Below are 19,361 nucleotides of genomic sequence, written 5' to 3'. Positions count from 1 at the left end.
TAATCTTCTCACTAACAAGCCAAGACCAAGGTATCTGCTGAAGAGGCTGTAATAAGATGCACATAAGAAGGGAGAATCTGATATAAGAATTAATTAGATGCTACGAAGAGTTCAGTATTTATCTGAAAAAATAACTGAGTAGATGCCTGCTGAAGCTTTATCATTTTAAATCTCAAGGTAAAATTAATTATTCTGAGAATCTAATTCTATATGTAACTCAATCAATGAAGCTAAGTACAAAACAAAATGTTCCTTGAATCTCATCACAAATGACCGTTCTTTGATTATTACTGTATCACGTTTGTAGAAATAAAATACAGGTAATTTATTCTTGACTTTTTTAAAGCAGTATGGCCTTTCAATTGAGGGGAAAATATTAAAATGAGGTGACAGAAAAATATACTTCACCAAAGAATCATCAAAATATAAAAAGACAATGTGCCAATTCAGAGAAACGAACAGAAGAGCCATGCACGGAAAACAGAAGCTTCCTCCAGCAGCCTATTTAGTGGGTGATGGTTTCTTTTCCATTCACAGGAACAAAGATGATACTGGATCCCAGCCAACTTTAATGGAAGAATTTCATTCATTTTCTTTCTCAAATGTTTTTTTCTTTTTATTTAAGAAATTATATATAAAAGTATGTTTTAAATCAGCTAAGCAATTTAGATAAATATAAATATTCTAGTTCCTTAAAATGGATTTTAAAAACTGAAAATAGCATCAATCCCTCAACTCAGAAATGCTGGCATGAAACCTCAACATAAGCCTAAATTCTCAAATATATGTGAATCTAATGTAGCTAAATCTCCCCTCCACGGGGCTCAGAGATTACTATCACTTTCCACTCCCTTTACGAAGCACTTTCCTTTCCTTATAAACTTTTACCTGTAAGTTTTTAAAGCCTTTCAATTGTTTGCTGAAAATTAGGAATGAAGTGTTTTTCAATCATTACTCCTTTTACAGATACCCTCTTTAAATCAAAATGGAACATCTCGTAACAAGAATTTTCTTATCTCACGGATAAAGAAAAAACATCTACTGATTCTCTTTCAGATTTCCTCTCTGTTACGCCGGGCAGCAAGTGTTCTCATCCTTTGGGGGAAAAGTTCCATGGCTCTAAAATGCTAGCCAGGAAGGTGACTGAAAGTAGCATGACCAGAATCAGAGCTCATACACAACTCAGGGACACATTCAGGGGTGCATAGTAATAACAGAACAATCCACAATTCATTGGGACATATGAGCTTCGTTCTAACGAAAAAACGAAACATAAGCAAGAATGAATGCGTTGCGAATGAGAGTAATAAAGTCATGTAAATGCTATGTGGTAATATATGATATATGATTATGAAATGGAAACCAAGTAGGACAACAGGAAGAATGCTCAACCACAAATTCGGACACTAGCTTGTAAAAACTAAATGTGTATTTTCAGAAAATTCACCCAAAAGACTTTAAATTCATTTATAATTTGCTAAATCTTCTAATAAACCTAGTGTTTGTTATAAAGCACTGTGAATTTCCAAAATATTGTCTGATAATTGTAAAAGGTTCATGGGAAAACAAGGTTTACAAAGACATACAATTTTTAATTAGTGTAAATGGGCAGATTTTACTCAAACCTAATGAATTCATGCAAGACGGGACTGTGTATCTCAGTTACGGAGTTTCACTGTACCACCCCCTTGGGGATTCTATTGTGACACTACCTGCCAGGTAAGAGCGCCTCAGTAAGGCCTGTGTAAGCAGTTCCCTCACGGAACCCCTCTGGAGAGGACCACTCCCACCAGTCTTTTGTTGAACACTACACTCTCGTCAAGACGGCAGAGGTCTCCATGTTTTCTTTCCAGGTTGGCATGATACAGATGGCAGCAGACAAAAACAATGTTAAAAAAATAAACCAAATAAAAAAGGCTGTACACAAGAACTTATGTTTATTGCAAACAAAAACAAAACAAAAAAGAGAGCAGAAAAGAGAGAAAATGGTCAGAAGCACAACACGTAAGGTTAAGAATTTAAAAGCATCTTACATTCTGCCCTAATGGCAGCATAATTAATAGGAACAAACGGCCGTCTCGCTGCCTGCCGCAGCCGGAGGGTATTTTTGCAGACCTGACGAGCAAATTTTGTGAAATATGTAGTGTGAAGGAAGAAAGCTTGGCGGGTCTTCACTGAAGACTTTGGGCTCCCAGTGTTTCGGACCGGCATCCCCTGCATGGCCTGGCGAGACATGTGGCTTCTGACACGGGGGTCCTGCAGAATCAGACACCAACAGACACGTAAAGAACAGAGCTGCTCAAAGAAAAGTGCAGTTTTTAAATCTTCACTGAAACATCTACAACTTAATACGCTATCCCAAAGGATAGAATTAGAAAGTGTGTACTTTTGGAAAGAAAGTGGGGAAGTAGAGAAGAAAACTGGGTCTGGGGTCAGGGGTGGGTATTTGTGTTTTTAAATTGACACTAACAATCCAAAACTATATTCACAATAATTTTTTTTTTTTAAAGGAAAGAGGTTAATTATTTTGTTTTTTTAACATTGAAGGACTCCTGAGATCCTGTTGTACTCAAATAGAATAGTCTCCCTCTGATAGAGCTGGGTGTTTGATATCTGCTATGAGAATTTTGCCAAAATCAAATTTCAACTGGTGTTCACCTCAAGATTAAGTCCACACCGTCTTGCGCCTCCTGTAATAGCCCAGGAGGGGGGGGAAATGTTCAGTTTGTTGATTTATGTAATAAGACACATTTCCAATAGTATCTAAAGGGTGTAAACTGTTTTCAAAAAAGCCATGAACACGAACATTTAATTTGTAAGCGCTCTACTTATGCTAAGGCCTCCCATACACATTGTTCTTTTATCTCAGTAATCGTCTCACAAGACAAATATTTTGAATACCTGAAACGATATGATTTGTCCCTGCCCCTCTCCACCCCACCCTGAATACTGTGGTGCTATGTTTAGCTATAAAAATAGCTTTGTTTGCTTTTAAATTACCTAACACTGTACTTCTGTTTTCAAGGACTGACCGAGCCATTGAAAAACATGGCCATCCTCAATACTAAAAGGACTGCTGCTCGTGTACCTCTGCAGGCGGGCTGGGAGATAGCTTCTCTTCTTCGGACTGGGTGGGCATTTTCAGGCCGCCATATTTTTTCCAATAGAGCCAACAGGTTGCGCATAACCTACACTGCATATTAGGTGGGCCCCAAGAATACCACTGATGAGACTGTGTAGCTAAAGATGGAGGAAAAAGAAAGAACAAAGAATGCTATAGAATTTGTAACATCAATATATAAAATCAAATATTTCAAAAAATATTCCACAGCCACTTTCAGTTTACAATGTTATTTTTCTTCCCCCACCTTGCAAGCCAAACATGAAAGTCTAATATATACATACAGTTTTCAAGATCAGAATTCATTAAAAACTATTTATTTCTCTCTCTATATAAAGTGCCCATGGTATCTGTTTAAGAGAGGCTATTAGGTGAAGTATCCTACATTGTATGTTGTACTGCTAAGGGAGTTTTTGTTAATTACAAATATTTTCTAATGTGTACATTTCCAGAAATAAGTTATCTGCGAGGTATTATTATTATTAGTGTTTAAAGTCTAAATCCAGGTTTCCAAACCTATGGGTTCAGTTATGGTACTCAGAGAAGCCCCACTGATAGAGGCAGCAATGTGACAGAACCAGCTATCTGTTTTTCAATCCTTTATTTTAATTAATAGGTAAAATAATTATTTTAAATTTCTTCCTTTAAAAAACAGAATTCCTTTCAAGACCATAAGCCCATATCCAGTGAGCAAATGTAGCCAACATCACAGCATGCTTAAGACCTAATAACTTGGTTGATTTATTATATAGCAAAACACTACAAGCCTGTGTTAGTCTTGTTCTGCAGTTTAAATTACTGCCATATAACATTTAAAGTATCCCCACCTGAAGTTTGAAAACACTGACACTGAAACCTTTAAGTTAATGAGGTGCATAAAAATCATTATTATACTTCTGTAACTTTGCCATGGAATATTTCTCCCTGATCTGTAAGTTACAGCAGATAAATGTTTAAGTAGAACAACAAGGAGTCAGCTAACACTTCACAAACCAATGTCAAAAAAAGAAAATACAGTGATCGTTATAATCAAATTGCCTTTAGTTTATTGAGAACACCACTATGCACTCGTCATGTACTACTTCTGAAGGACTTGTTGAAAGTAGCAACCTTTCTCTTATAATTTAAAAACAAATAATAAGTTGATTGCTTAAAAACACAAATAATAAGAATTTTACATATTAGGCATGGACTTATTTTGGGTTCTGGAAACAAAATTTCACTCATACATAAATATACATTTTTACCCAAACTAAGACATGTCATTTCATATTTGTCAACAAATGTCTTTCTCCATACGTAATTAATTGATGTTCAATTAAAAAGTGACAAACAGAAAATATCAAATTCTTTCTATAAATGATAAATCTTATATGTATGCTATACTAAGATATTTTATGATAGAAATTATTTTAAAATATGAACCAAAAATAAATATTATAAAATTAAAATTGCCTATTTGTCATGCACACATAAAAATGACAATAATTATTTAAAGGGATGTGTGAGATTATGTATGTGTGAAGGGGTTTGTAAATAAAAAATAAGACAGATTAAGTCACTATCATTTGTCTGCTTTGTCTGCAGGATTCTTTTTATTTTTATTTAAATATAAATGCACTTTGAAATCTAGGATTTCCCAATTTAAAGACATTTATGATGCAATCCATGTAAAATCTTGACCAAAAGAAGCTAATTTCCACAAATTGTTTCCCCTCCTGCTCCTATGGTGCAGAAAATAGTTAGGCCTGTACCATTTCTATGAAGTCATCAATCTGTCTGGCTCGCACCTTCCTTAGTTTCAGGAGAGAAATTATATGATTTGGTTTTAAGAGCCTTTTCTAATGCTGAAGCCTAGTGTGGAGTATGGAGCCGAGTCATACACACTCTTGGCCCTATGTCCTTAGGGCAGCAGGCTCCATCTACCCCCAAAGAGCTGCTGAGAGACAAAAACTAGGCACCAACTAGACTCTTAATCAACGTTCGTTTCTTCCCTCTCATACTTCAGCACACTTTGGTTGTAGGAAAAACAGAGGACAATGTCACCAATACACCACTAAGAGATCATACTGTTGTGTGAGATTTTAAATAAACATAAAAAGTGTATTAACTCTGTAACAATTCACCTCACCAATAAATATAATACAACCAGCCTCTGGTAGGTGTTTGACATGGATGAATACATTGGGGCCTGAGGCCAAAAGCAAATACCACAGAACAGCATCTCCCCCAAACCAGTGCTCTGAGGGAATTTGGTCTGAGGACTGCCGACAGTTTACCCACACACAGGTCTTTCCTACAAAATTATCTGGAGCCTTTAATTTGTCAAATTACACTGAGAAACTCCAAAAGGGGATTTGGTATATTTCATGGGACCATGGTTAGCACAAAGCTAATAACAACTCTGAATGCAGCTTAGCTACAATGCCATGGATACCCAACAAACACAGGATGCCACAAAAGCAAATCAAAGGAAACCCAGTACTTAAATACTCAAGTGTCCAGGAGGAAGGCAGATGGGCATCTATTCACCCTAAGGCTACACTATTCTGCCTTCTTCCCAGTACTGACCTCGTGTGCCTCCCAACCACGGCGCCAGCACAGTTCCATGCACTTCACTGAGTCAGGCCTCAAATGAGAAAATAAAGCCCGGCTGGAGAAAACTTACCATAGCAGCTCTCACATGCTCGGCCTAAGAGGGGATTCTGCGGCTGGAACGTGGTTCCCACGGCTCCATTCACAGCGCCAGGTTTGCCATTGCTGGTGGATATTTGGTTGGGATTTGGTTTGCTGCTTTCAATGAAATGTAAAGTGAGGTCATAAAAATGACTTCTACAAACATGGCAAAGGCTCTATGTTTCATTACTGATTTATCTGAACTACACATAAATAAATCTGAATGCTTGGTGAAGAAGAAATACACCGGTAAAAGTCAACCCGAACCATTCATTTTTACAAAACAAAGGCATGTACAAACCAATCTCTTATGCCCAACACAAAAGAAATATGTACAGCCATCTCTCGTCTCCACACAAATATAATTTCTTTAGGACACCCTCTGATGCTTTTGAACAATACAAGTCATTAAGCTGTATCAGCTATCACAAATTCTCCTGAGAAAATAAAATACTTTTATGAATCATATAAATGAAGCCAAAGGCGATGTGCTGTGCTCAAAGGAAAGCACTGTCCTGGTCCTGCTGACTCTCCAGGGAACTGTACAAAAGCCCGTGTTCAACACAGACTCTGAATGTCAACAGAGCATATCTCCAGAGGTGAGTCAGCATTTCAGGAGACTTTGACCACTCATGATAATAATTTCTATTATGTTTAAACTTTTCTGAGGAAATTACATAGCATTTGAAATAAGAAAAACCAATAAATGTATTTTGGGGGTTTTCTCTTTGAGAAAAAATTTTTAGGAGGAGGAAAAGGGTGACGTCTATCAGCAGTGTACATGCAAATTCCCCAGAGGCCATAATTCCCCAGAGACAGGTAGTCCAGGTTATCCTGTACTTGCTGTGCAAACATGGCCAACTTGTCCCCATCGAGGGCAGGCTAGCTCCCTGCTTGTAAGCCATGCCCAAGAATACTGCACAGGTACACACAGTATGTCCTCTATAAACTCATAATTCATTTAGCATGCATTTATACAGTGCCTGACCTGAAGGAGCTTTCACGCCTATTTGGGAGAAATAAATGCTGAATAACTATATCTTCCTGTGGTCACTGAAGTAAGGAGCAGTCACAACTATCAAGACACTTGGAGTTTCAACACAGAATTGGTTTAGGAGTTTCCTCTTTGCTGTTTCTCATTCCCACAGTTCCAATGACCAGAGAAAGCCTAGTATGCAAGCTTTGCCTTAGGGCAAATTAAGATCTCTTCCTGGCATTGTTACGGTAACTCTTGGTGACACCCAACCACCACCCCCATATGAAATCATTTAACCTCTGAGAGCTCTGAGGTCCCTATTCTACATGCAGGGCTATTATTTACACTCATAATCTGTGCCAAGCAATGTGTTTTAAAGACAAATTGGTTATAAAAACACATTTCAAGCCAGAAAGAATATATTTCTCTTCTTAAAGTTTTCATTTGGAAATGTACAAAATGAAAAGTGGTGATTTAGAATGACTAAGATTTCCAAGGGATATAATAATATTTCTGATTTTTAAAAACCTACTAGATAGATAAATAAGACATGGTGGCCCCTTGAAATTAAATGACTTCCCCAAAATATGAAAATTTCTGACACTTAGCCCAGGGCTAAATGTATGTGTTGAAAAAGAGCTAATACAAATTTACAGAGGAGCTGCCTGAAAAAAAAGAGTAAGAGTAAACACAACTTCAGCTCTCCGCCAGAATCTAGAACAGTTTGTGACCAAATAAAACCACAGGCCTTACCATTATGATAATTACAAAAGGAAAACAAGTGTGCAAAGGCTGGATATGACATGTGAATCACCTAAACTCTGAAACCAAGTACCTACAGATTAATTCTCAGGGTACAAATGATTGATGTCAATGTGACCATCTGAATAAACTTTTACTCCACAACAAACGTGAAAAAGGTTTTAAAGTCACATTATATGAAACTGCCCTTCTTTTATCTAATGCCCGGGCCTTTCCTTCCCCCATCTGTGCTCCAGAGCCCATCCCTCTACCCTCTTGAGAACTCTGTACACTTGACTCTCTTTCCTGGACCCTCCTCATTAACATGGAATGTATTTCTCCTATTTTAAAAACTCTCCCATATCTCTATCCCAACCTACTCCTCAAAGCCAAGAACTCTCTTTCGACCGCCCTTTCCAGCCAGGTTCCCTGAGCTGCGAATCCTCAGTGTCTGCAGCACCTTGGCCCATAGGCAGCCCTCACACTGCATTAAAGATCACTGATGACCTCCATGCTGCTCAATTCCCGGGATATTTTTCACCAGCATCTGACACTGTTGATCTCTTTCCCTCCCTGAAACACACTCCTCTCTCAGCTTTGATGATAATAATGCATTCACCTTGCTATTCTGTTTTAGCTTTTATACTCTATCTGGCATATAAATACTGAATTTCCTCAAACTTGGTCCAAGGCACGTTTTTCTTATTGCTCCTCCTAAGAAATCTCATCCATGTTTTAAAACACAGTACTATAAGCTGATGAAGCTCAACTTTGTATCTCTAGCCCAGAACTTGCCCCTGAGTTTAAAACCAATATATCTGACAATATATTCAACACCTCTTGTGGACACAACAAACTCAAAATTACCTAAAACCTGGTTCCCTGCCACAGTTTCTCAGTTTGCTGAACAGCACAGCAATCCACCTAGCTGTGCTAGCCAGAAACCTGGGACTCAACCCTGACATCTGCCTTCCACAAATCCAAATACGTCAATCACCTCCAAGCAGAGCGGGACTTCCAGGGCCACAACTCTAGGTCAACCTACTCTCTCTCCTCTCTAAGAATGTCACAACTGGTCTCCTTACACCCACTCTTACTCCATTCCCCAAACCATTCTTCAGAATGTAGCCAGTGGTCTTACAGTACAAATCTGATCATCACACTTCCTTGTTTAAAATCCATTTCCACTCTTCATCAGCTGGATAACTCATGGCCCTTGCCTACCACACCAGCCACAGAAGAGCTATTTTCCATCTTAGTACTTGTCACACTGGGTGACAAGCTGTTTTGCATCTGTCTCTCCCATACTAGAACGGGACCTGTCTTCTGAACCTTTCTACCTCTACTGCTCTGCATGCAGGAGACTGCCAGGCTCAGAAGAGTGACAGTATGAAGTAATTCTTAATCTACTTTTGTCTTTAAATATTCAGTTCTAGAGTTAACTGGGAAATTCTTCAAAGGACTCATACCTATCCAACTCAATAATGCAGCTTCATATGTTCTATTTATTTATGTATATGATTTATATAACTTCTTTTAAAAGTATGATTAGAAACTGTCTCGAGCTCCAAAAATCATTCACTTAGATCAGGGGTTGGCATAGTAAATATTTTAAGCTTTGTGGATATTATAATTCTGTAGTAACCACTAGGCTCTGCAGTTGTAGCACAAAAGCAGACACAGATAGCACATACATGAATGAATATGGCTGTGTTCCAATAGCAGTTTCTTTATAAAAAGAGGTAACAGCTCTGAATAAAAATTATGTACCCTGTAAATTACATGTTATATGCCATGAGATAAAAGATTAGTAAGATGCTGTGGCTGGTGTGGCTCAGTTGGTTGCAGTGTCATCTCGTACACTGAAAGGTCATGGTTTAAATTTCTGGTCAGGGCACACACACACCCCACACCCCCCGTTGTGGGTTTGATCCACAGATGGGGTGAGTTCAAAGGGCAACAGATTGATGTTTCTCTCTCACATAAATGTTTCTCTCTCTCTCCCTCCCTGTCTCTCCAAAATCAAGGAAAGCATATGCTTAGGTGGAGCTTAAAAAAGATTAGTAAGAAATATTACAACTCATTTACTATGATGCTTCCTACATATAAAAATGTCTTAATACATCAAAATTCAGCAAACAAAAGGCTAAGTATAAAACAACTGTTCGGAGCTCACAGAGTGAGAAAAATCTTGGAGTGGTACATAGAACTTTGTAGTAAATTTCATTTTTATCCCAAAAGAACCTCGGATAGCACTATATACATGGTGCTCGATAAACTAAATTTTCCTGAACAAATAAATAATCAAACTTCAAAGATCTCAAGAAAAAGATTATAATTCATTTAAAACATAGCATATAAAAAGAAAATTGGCATCCATTTTGATATAACAATAATTTCTAAGTCAAAAGGAAAACAATGATAGAATGCTAGGCCAAAACAATAAAAGTTATTCATTATTTATCCAACATTGCAAAAGTATGATCCTAATTACTTTCCCTAACTCCTCCCCTAAGCAAATAATATAAAATTATCAACCAAATAACATACCTCAAAAGGGCAACACTCATTACCCAAACAAAATCCATTCTATTAGGTACAAGTTTCATAAGTTGGTAGCTTCCTGAAACACATTTGCTCCAAATAATAGTTCCATAGCTTAGTTCCCTGACACTTCCCCTGCAGCTGTGAGAGAAGTAAAATACAGGGCCATTGTTCTTCCAGGCCTTTTGTTGTCTACTGGTGGTTCTCCCACCAGCCATTTCTCTCTCGAAAAATATCACTGTAGTCGTATAATGGGAAGCAAGTCTCATGTTTTGTAGTGGAAAAATATAAGGTACACAAAGAAATTCAAATTTGGCTGAAATTGACCAAAATGACATTCATTTTGAGAGAATTAATACCGTGACAAATATTTTAAGATTTCCATTACTTACTAAGTTGGGATATACACTTGTTTCAGTTTACTCTCAGCTTCTGCTGCTTTTAGACGTTTCTAATTCAAAAGATAGATAAAATATATTACATACAATGCTTAGTAATTATTACCACTTCATTGTTTTAAAAAATTCACAAGAAAATGATATATTAGAGCATAATCCAAAAATTGCCATTTTAAGGTGTGCATATAAGCTGCAGTAATTTCCAAGAAAAGTCACTAGTTTCTGAGATACAGAAATATAAGTATTAATAATATTTTAGAAATAGATTTTTAAAATAAAGCAATGAACAACTCCATTACCCACAGGAGTGAATAAATAGGACTTGTAAGTAACCATTTTTACTTTTCAAATTTACTTTCTACCTTATTTCTTTTTTTTGTTCTGGGAGAAAAAAAACATACATAATGTTTACTTTTAGAAAAATATTCAGAGATGATTAGTTTTCAAAGTCCATGCAAAAGAAAGAGACAGTAACTATTCTAAGTACAATTAAATAAGCATTTACCCTCAAATGTTGGGAGGTATGCAGTATACTTTAAAGCTTGGCTGAACTCACATCAGATTTTAGGAACCAATTAGGAGCCAAATGCAGGAAAAGGAATGGGAAAAAGATTATGTAGTCAAATCCAGAGACTGATCAATACAACAATGAATGCAAATAGGGAAGGAAAATAATATATGAAAGATATCCAAAAATAAGACAAACCAAAATATTTCCCCTCATTTTCTCAATGAGGAGTAAACAAAAACATTTAGGGGGACAAACTTAAAACTTTCAGGGACAGAGTTGAAATTTCTGAAAATGATTTTATCCAACTATTTTCAACCACCCTTGATGCCATAATCTCCACCATCTTTAGGGACTCTCTGCTCTGAGTAACAGTTTTCAGAACACACGGTCTTCATGGCTGCCTACCTAAGTCATTTCAAATAAGCACTTTTTGAATTATGTATGATGCTGACACTGGCAATGTTTCAACAAGCCAGGGGTGCTGGCTATTCACTATTCATGATCTCAGCAACTCACTGTGGTAATTTATAAAGTGATCCTTAAAATGTATTTTTACAACATCCAGACCTGGCCACTGTGCAATCACATACTTAGGAAAAATAATGTCTGTGTTAAATATACTTGCCCCTTTCTTTACCAGTTCTGACATGTGACCAGAAGAATATAAAAGCAAGTACTAACTGAGGTTGCTCCAGGAAAGTGTGCCTTTTCCCAGGAAATATTGCTCAAAATAAGTAACTAAGAGAATTATCTCAATTTGGGACATGTGGGAAGGAGTCAAAAACAAATGGTTCCCTGCTTCTAGAAATAATTTTGGATAAAAATGTATGTATAGTACCAAAGCATCAAACTAGTAAGAGTAACTTTACAGTTAAAAGATAAAAGATTTCGGGGGTATATCTACAAAAATGTCATATAAAAAAGTTTCAGAATATCTTTTAAAATACCTCAAATTATATGGTTAATGGCACAATTTTCAATATGTAAAAAGTTGTTCAAAAGCTCTGTGTTAACATCACATCTTAGGTCATTCCCTTCGAGAATACTCACAAAGATATGAAGCACCAGGCACCTACAAAGAAAACACTACTTCTCTAGTATTTTTCCCTGCCATCTTTCCAAAATAGCTATCATAATAACATCTAAAGTTAAAAATACATATTAAGATTAAAATCTTAAAAGTAGTATCTTAAGGATATGAAATCATGCAGTTTAAACATCTAAAAAAGATAAAGCAAACACGACAAATTTAAAATTAAGTATATTGCTAAGAAATATTAAAATATAAATGGAAAGTTCACTTTAATGTCATCATATTGGTAGTGATACAAAAAAATTACCTGCTGCACGTATCTGTCAGTAGTTTTCCACATGTAATAATATTCAATGATGCTAGTCAATGATTTCCAAGGGAGCTGAAAAAAAAATATTTAACATAATAATGTAAACAACTACAACAGCAGCTGCTTTCCTTTAAAACCACTACTTTAAAATAATGAGGCAAATATCCACATGGAAGATTCATTCAGTTTACGAAAACTGAAATTAATTCTTAGCAAAGGGTATCCCAAACAAGTCATATTCAGTTAGAAAATAATAGGACACAGTCCACTTCTACTTCCCGTTTTGCTAGAAATTATAAATCTTATGACTAATACGATTTTATTTAATTAACTTATTTATTTATTCTTTATTATTATTATTTTTAGTATTGTTATTTTTATTATTCCAAAACCCCTTCTAGCGTATCCTTCTTGGAGCTCTAAACTGTATTTTCCCCCAGACACCGCTGAACAAAGGTGCAGACTCACAAGCTAGGCTGGCCAAGCTGACAAACCTGAATGACATTTAGATATATAGACTTGAGCAACATCAAAATGAGGCTGCATGCAAGGAGACTGGGATAGTTTGGCAAGAACAATGGTTGTGGTATCATGTTCCTCTGGGCCATCTCTGTTGACCTTTCTGCAATGGAAGCTTGAAATCATGAATGCCAAGCAGCAGAGTGCACGGGTGTTTCCACTGTTCCTGAAAGTATAGCGTCCAAGCCTGGTTCTCTAGTCCTTCGGAGATTCTATGAGAACCTAATCTCCTATATTCCTTTCTGCTTATATTAGATATTGTGAATTCTGTACTTAGCAGCTAAGAACTCTGACTAATATGGCCTATATCTTTATTCTAAATTAGGTGAGGATGACTTTCTCTCACCCATAATCAAAAGCACTGTAATATAAAAAATGGTAAGAAGTGAAGTATTCGAAGAGTAGACCCTAGAGATGTGGCATTTATTGACAGTCAAAGTGGAGCACAAATCAAGCCAGCCTGGTAGCAGAGGCATCAGTCTTTGCAGTGGGGTTTCTGCCAGAGCATTGCCGCTGTGGGGTTAGATATTGCTCTTGGCTTCACAAGTCCTGGCTGTGAAACATCTAAACTTGGATCCCTGGAAACTCCTGGAGGTTGTTAGCCTTCTAACACGCTGTAATAAATTTCTTTCTCCTCAAACCAGCTCACTCAAATGGATTCTGTCGACTCCAGTTACAGTTTGTCCACTATCAGTTCCAACTTCCTTCTATTTCACTTTCCTATAATGTAAAGATGAGAAATCCAAACATTGTATTTCCAAGACTCCCTTGTGATTTATTTCTTCCAATCAGATATACGTGTATAAGACCTAAATTCAGAAGTGAATTAAGCAGGGTTGAGAGAGGATTGGTGCACAAGGCATCCATTCTGCTGCATCAGAGCAAGGAGGCACAAAATGGTTTTAGAGCCCAAAGCTCTGCTTGAGGTTTCCTGATCCCAACACCAAGGTTAAAGTAGTGTGATCCTGGAGCAGAAGTTAACCCAGCAGCTTCCCAGTTTCCATATGGGGCAGAGGTGGGAGCTCACCTGCTGGGCCATTTCTGTAGGACTGTTCTGAAGCCTAGCCTGAGGCCTACTTTTCCAAACCTATCAAAGATTTCAGCACCTAATTTCTGAAATTATATCCCATTCTGTTCAAAATAGTTCCTGTAATTTTGTTATCTGAAACTGAAGCCTAAATAATACAAAAGCTAAGAAATACCTTTGTTAAAAGGGGTTTCTATGGCAACTGTAAGAAAGACCTGGCTATTTTGAACTTTGGAACTTCTTAGGTTACTTTACATTATTTCAGGTACTACTTCTTTTAAGGATGCAGAAATCCACAGGAGGATGTCATTCCTACCCTAAAAAATTAGGAAGAAGAGATAGTCTATAAAACCCTAACAATTCATGAGTCCATCCAAAAGCTAAGGTTATAAGACAATCACCTGAATTCCAAAATCATTCTAAGGAGACAGGCCTCATGAACTATTTTTAATTTGGCAGAGCATAAAAGAAACAAGTGACCAATAAAAATTAAGGTAAGAAGAAAACAACAAAATTACCAAATAATTAAAGGTCAACAGTGGGCGAAGACAATTGTTTAACACAAGGAAGCTTCAGACACAAGGGGAATCCACAAACATTTGTCACAGATCTCCACCAGGTGTTTATCAGAAAGAACTGGGCCAGAGCAGCAAACCTGAGAAAGCCCCCACTGGTGCTCATAAAAATTTGAATCTACATGAAGAAATGAAAAGGGGCAGAAATGGTGTAAAAAAAAAAAAAAAAATTAATAATGACAAGTAAATAAATATACCTTATATATTTATACTTATGGGAAAAGATATTTTTTAAATCTCTTTAAAAGATAGCTGATTATCTAAAGCAAAATAGTAATCATAGAGTGTACAGCAACAAAAGCACAAAAATGGGAGGGAGGGCCTGGAAGCGCATTGCTGTATGGTTCTTATAACCTGTGTAACCTAAGCGGTATTGGGACAAATGGAAAATTAATGCTCAGATGATAGATTTAAACCAATAATTATATTGCTGGTAATTACAATAAAGGTAAGTGATCTAAACACTACAACTAAAAGGCAGAGTTTGTCACATTGTTTATTTTTAAAACTCTAACTGTAGTCTGTCCACAAAAGCCCACTTTGGACATAAGTAAGGTAAAAGAAAAGGAAGAAAACAAGATATCCCATGTAAAAAGATAAAGCCTGAGCAATTATACTAATAGAAGATAAAGCAGGCTTCACCACAAAGAGTATTAGCATGAATAAAGAAGCATGATTTAAAGATAAAAGGGTCCCCCAGCCAGGCATGGCTCAGCGGTTGAGCATCGACCTAGGATCCAGGAGATCGCGGTTCGATTCCAGGTCAGGGCACATGCCCGGGTTGCGGGCTCTATCCCTGGTGGGGGCCGTGCAGGAGGCAGCCAATCAATGATGACTGTCTCGGCCCGGCTGGGCGTGGCTCAGCGGTTGAGTGTCAACCTAGGATCCAGGAGATCGGGGTTCAATTCCCAGTCAGGGCACATGCCTGGGTTGTGGGCTCGATCAACGACTCTCTCATCATTGATGTTTCTATCTCTCTCTCTCCCTCTCCTTTCCTCTCTCTGAAATCAATAAAGATATTAAAAAAAAAAAAAAATGATGACTGTCTCATCATTGATATTTCTATCTCTCTCTCTCCCTCTCCCTTCCTCTCTCTGAAATCAATAAAGATTTTTTTTTTAAAACAAAAAGATAAAACATTGTTTATTGTTCACCATGAAAACATAACAATCCTAAATGTGTATGTACTAACAACAGTTTCAATATAATTAAAGCAAAAACCTAACTGCAACTGAAAGGAATAGAAAAATCCACCATTATAGCTAGAGACATTTAACACTGCTCTCTCAGTAAGTAACAGAACAAGTGGACAGAAAATCAGTAAGGCTTCAGAAGAGTTAAATAATGCTATCAATAAACTTGACCTAAGTAGCATTTATAAAACATTCCACCTAACAGCAAAATATCTACTCTTTCCAAGAACACAGAGAACATTCACCATAACAGGCCATATACTGGATCAGAATCAATCAAATCTCAAAAATGTAAATTATGGTTTTTACAGAGTATGTTTTCTGATCACAACAGAATTGAACTAAAATTTAGTAACAGAAAAACATGAAAAAAAATCAAATATGCAAAATTTCTAAATAATCCACGGGTCAAAAAAGAAATCAAAATGAAAAATACTTTGAAGGAATGAAAATGAAAACATACATCAAACTTTGTAAGATGGAGCTAAATAAAGCAGTGCTCAAAGGGAACCCACACACCCCTTTCCTCCATCAGGTGCTCAGCAGGAGGAACAGGGACAAGGGAAGATACTAAGAAAACCCCTGTTGATGGTGATGTGGGTGTGCAAATGGTGATGAGCTGTCACTGGGGACCAGGCAAGAAAACCCCTTGCTCCCCAGATCCTTCTTTCATACAAAGCTAAAGCTGCCTGCCATTGGAGCAGGGCAGGAAGTTTGTGCCCATCCACAACCCCTGCCAGTAAAATGCAATACAATGCAGAGACTGGTTGCTATGAAGAAACTATGGGAGCGCTGTCATTGAGACTCGGACACACAAAGCCCGCCCAAGACTGGGGCTTCAACAGGACAGCTGAGAAGCCTTCTGTGCCACACCACGAACCTTGTAGTAACAAGTTACACCACACCACCACCAGAAGGGCAACAACGTGGAGAGAGGCTCTGGAGTACAGGGCCTGCTGGCGCTGGGACAGGAACACTGAAAAAGCCTCAGCATTCCAGGCCCCACGTCAAGCACAGGTAAGAATTTGAAGTCTGTGGATGTTCGGAACACCTCCTATTCACCCCTTCAGTGAGGGATCCCCCCTCAAAGCAGTACAGGATGGGCAGGCACACAACATATGACACTCAAGACTAAACAGATGAGGTTGGCAGCAGTTTATTAGTGACACAGATTCATGGCTCGGGGGAAAGGACACCATGCTGGGCCACACAGGGGTTGCACTGGGAATGGTGAGCCAGAAGGAGTTGTGGAAGTGAGGCTTTGTGTAACAAGAGGGGAAGCGTGCCCTGGTTCCCAAAGAAGGTTCCCATGGGAGGATGTGACTAGCTTGCTTGAATATCTCTGGCAGGGAAGTGAAACCCAGTAGGCTGCAAATTTGGTGAGATGTTAAGGGAACTAGTCAGGTGGGGAGCCTTTCCTGCTGGGTGAAGGGCATAGCTGGAAAAATGGGGGAACTCATCAGTGAGCTTTTGGGGCCCTATGAGACTCAAAGATGTCAAGGCAGTAGATGAAATTTTAGGCCTTCAATACAATGATGCACTAAAGGTAACTAGAAAGCAGCAAAATCCAAACCTGGCCACTGCTGACCAGACAGACTCAATCCCCCACAATAATGACCTAGAAGGAGAAGAGGCATCCTCATTTCAGAATACAAATACTGTTGAACTCAGTCTATGTTTTGTTTACACAGGATGTTCCACAACCAATCAAAGATATAAGACATTAAAAACAGCATTAAAATAAATGTCCCATTTTCAAGAAATAAATCAGGCAACAGACACAGACCCCAATATGACCCAAATATTGGATATTAAACTATGATAACTCTATCAAAGGATCTAGTTGAAAAGGTGGACAATACAAATAGGTGGGGAATTTAAACACAGATAGAATAAAAAAGAATAAAATGTAAATATGAGGAAAAAAATGCTATCATGTTTGAAGAATTCCTTTAACAAGTTAATCAGGATACTGGATATAGCAAAGAAAAGAATTAGTGTACTAGAAGATAAATCAACACAAATTATCCAAACCAATACACAACAGAAAATCTTAGCTCTAGGAAACTACGTGAACTACAAGTAGAATAATTATAAAGAAAAACACACCCAGGCACAATGTAGTAGTAAAACTGCTAAAAGCCAAGAGTAAAGAGAAATCTTAAACACAAAGAAAAAGAAACATTTACATACATAGGAACTTTCTCATCAGAAACTGCATTAAGCCAAATAAACATCTTTAGTGCATTAAAAGAAAAAGAAAAATGAATCTAGAAAGAACGAAATCTCTTTTTAAAGGAAACAATAAAAAGTTTTTCAGGCAAAGCAAAATAAATCACTGTTAGCTAAACATATGCTACCAATAAATGACTGCATTAGAAGAAATATTTCAAATAAATGATCTAAGCTTCAATCTTAAAAAGACACTAGGAAAAAACAAAGAACATTAGCCCAAAGCAAGCTGAAGGAAGGAAATAATATAAAAGCAGAAATTAATGAAACAGAGAAGTCAATCAAACCAAAAGCTGGCTCTTTGCAAAGATTAATAAAATGGAGAAACCCCTAGGCCAGAATGATGAGGAAAAAAGAGAGAAGACCTGAATTACTAGCATCTGGAATGTGAGAGGGGACATCACTACAGATGCACGCCATAGGCCTTAAAAGGATAATATGAGACTATTATGAACAACTTTATGACAATAAACTAGACATCTTACAGATAAAACGAACAGGGAGAGAGACGTCAGAAGCTAGAGGAATAGGGCAGCCTAGTCTTGCCCATCCCGCACCCCTAACAAAAAAGCAGTAAACAGACAGCTACTGACAAACGAGAATAGCCCTGGGAGAGCACAAGAGTCAAATTAAGAACCTAAAACAACACTGTGGAGCAAATAATGAATTACCATGCAGAAAGGATCACCGCAGAGAGAGCTTAGCTGTGACATCTTAAAATGGCTAAGAACAAAGAAGAAGGGTGGAGGGGTTGAGGGAGAAAAATTAGTTTAAAAACACCCACAGCTACAAAAAATATAAACCTTTTGGGCAGTTAGCCTCCTGGTGTTATATATTCTTTAAGGTTTTTGACATGGGTGGATAATTCACGAAATTTGTATCATTTCCAAAATACAAATCTAATGTGATTGGCTCATCAACAAGTAATCTAACCACTTTCAGCAAAAACTAATATATACCACATTGTAAATTTACAAGAATTTTGTTAGATCGTGAAGGTAACAAAAACATCTAACAGCATTATTACTGTTATATCAATGTCAGCCTCTGTCCGAGTATATTGCACCAAGGTACTCTTCAGAGAGTTACTTCCTAGTCCTGTGTTAGGTGCCCAAGAGTGCTGTCTGTAAGTTTCATACTTCCCATAGACTTTTCAATTTGCTGTTTTCTCCCTTTACCATCAGAGATCCCACTGAAATGCCAGTTAACTCTGTGAAGCTATTTCTGATTTGACTGGCACAACTGATAGGTGCCCTACCAATACCCATAGTACTTGTTCAAACTACTGACAGAAATAACTACGTTTTGTTTTAGTTGGTGTATATGCTTCAATCTCTTGATCTTGACTATGAACTCACTCCCTGAAGTAATGCTGTTTCTGTTGCATGCCTAGTGCCTACCTGAAGGCCTGGCATGTTCAGATGCTCAACAGACATTTGTTGAATTGAAATGTGTCCAGAAGGGTTACTAAAACATAAAATGAGGGTGTAACACTCCGTGTAGGG

General features: G+C 37.5%; 1 protein-coding gene across 2 annotated transcripts in view; it reads right to left on the bottom strand.

Annotated features, from left to right (window-relative positions):
- Nucleotides 1-1,920: 1,920 nt before the first annotated feature.
- MTA3 (metastasis associated 1 family member 3) overlaps nt 1,921-19,361 on the bottom strand; it is a 110,263-nt gene continuing 92,822 nt past the window's right edge. The window contains exons 10-14 of one of the 2 annotated variants that reach the window (XM_087823516.1): nt 12,308-12,382; nt 10,451-10,509; nt 5,790-5,914; nt 3,089-3,240; nt 1,921-2,256 (exon numbers count right to left, since the gene is read on the bottom strand). In XM_087823516.1, coding sequence (XP_087679642.1) covers nt 2,011-2,256; nt 3,089-3,240; nt 5,790-5,914; nt 10,451-10,509; nt 12,308-12,382 — 657 coding nt within the window. In that variant the 3' untranslated portion in view covers nt 1,921-2,010. The remainder of the gene's footprint in view (nt 2,257-3,088; nt 3,241-5,789; nt 5,915-10,450; nt 10,510-12,307; nt 12,383-19,361) is intronic. The other variant, XM_087823518.1, reaches the window with a different exon arrangement.

The sequence above is a fragment of the Miniopterus natalensis genome, chromosome 13 (genome assembly GCF_054644295.1).
Source record: "Miniopterus natalensis isolate mMinNat1 chromosome 13, mMinNat1.hap1, whole genome shotgun sequence".
Lineage (NCBI taxonomy): Eukaryota > Metazoa > Chordata > Mammalia > Chiroptera > Miniopteridae > Miniopterus > Miniopterus natalensis.
Note: the sequence above shows the minus strand (reverse complement) of the source record. Positions and strands in the feature narration are given on the sequence as shown.